General features: G+C 62.0%; 1 protein-coding gene across 1 annotated transcript in view; it reads left to right on the top strand.

Annotated features, from left to right (window-relative positions):
• Positions 1 to 372: 372 nt before the first annotated feature.
• Positions 373 to 1,263, top strand: part of LOC104158489 (chromosome unknown open reading frame, human C1orf111) — a gene marked incomplete at its 5' end in the record, with an annotated part of 1,031 nt that continues 140 nt past the window's right edge. The window contains one exon of the mRNA XM_009696155.1: positions 373 to 870. Coding sequence (XP_009694457.1) covers positions 373 to 870 — 498 coding nt within the window. The remainder of the gene's footprint in view (positions 871 to 1,263) is intronic.

The following is a 1,263-nucleotide window of genomic DNA, read 5'->3' as shown; positions in this document are numbered from 1 at the left end:
CCCACTCCACCTCTGAGCTACACCAGTTTCTCCCCCATGTCTTCCCAGCATGAATCCTCAAAGCTGTTGGTGCTGCCCCCAGGAGCGCCAGCTCGGCCCCCTCATCGCTGCCCCTGTGCCAGTGTAGCTTTCTGTAGGATGGCTCCAGTGGGCTGCTGGGTGATCCTCGTGCTCTGCCAGTACCTCGGTGCCCATCAGCATCCTGAACCCCTGCGTCCCATGGGCGGAGGGATGGTACCCTCCACGCTGGGGGAATATACTGGGACAGAGCACGGAGACAGAGAGGAAGGGTCCCCAGTACCACTCCCCACCCCATGGGGGGCCAGGCTGTTACAGGGACCCCAAACTCACTGCAGACCCTTTCCTCCACAGCCTGTGGCCCCACAGCCCCGTGGGGCAGCAAGCTCCCTGCCCGCACCATCTACCGACCCTGGTTGTCACCCTACAGCTACTTTGTGTGCACCAAAGAGGCCACCCAGCAGCACCCGGGCAGCCTCTCCTCCAGCCTGGCCACCAGCACCCAGGAGCATGAGGAGCCTGATGACCTCTCAGAGATCGTCTGCTCCTCCTCTAGTTCCTCGGATGAGCTCCAGCCCTCCAAGAGGGTCAGGCTGCCCAGCAGCAGAGCCAGCATCATGGTCCAGGACATCCTCACTGCTTCCCAGAAGCAGCCAGTGCCCCAGCATGCCTACCAGTGCATGTCATGCTGCCGCATCTTCCCCACGCTGTGGTCGGTCAAGACCCACATCCAGCACAGCTCCCAGGAGGGCTACAGCTGCAGGGTGTACTACCGCAAGCTAAAGGCCCTGTGGGAGAAGGAGCACAAGGTGCAGGAGGCTGCAGCCCCCCGGGTGCCCCCGGGCACCCACCGCGGGAGGGCACTGCTCCATCGCTCCTGCCAGCAGCAGAATAAATTGTTTTAAGAGCAGCCAGCCCTGCCTGCTTGCTGCTCTTGCCTACATAACACTTCCACCATCCTTTAAGAGATGCTCTTTCTGACCCTTCCTTCCCCAGCAGACATAAATCTCCTGAGGCCCTGAAAGCGCAGCTTAGCATCTCTGCGGGGAGCTATGCAGATGCTGGGAACCCCCCCCGGCACCCTCGAGCTGCTGGGTCAGCCCGGAGACAAGCCTGTGCTGTGCAGTGGCTGAAGGGGAAGACAAACCCCTCCACTCCCAGCAATGTTCGGGGCACCTCGCTTTTGCAGGCAGCCTGCGGCTGGCACCGCAAGCACGGGTCCCATGGGGGAGGATGCTTAGGTTG

This window comes from Cariama cristata, unplaced genomic scaffold, assembly GCF_000690535.1.
Source record: "Cariama cristata isolate BGI_N322 unplaced genomic scaffold, ASM69053v1 scaffold23752, whole genome shotgun sequence".
In the NCBI taxonomy this organism is placed as follows: Eukaryota; Metazoa; Chordata; class Aves; order Cariamiformes; family Cariamidae; genus Cariama; species Cariama cristata.
This window is presented reverse-complemented; position numbering and strand designations above follow the sequence as displayed.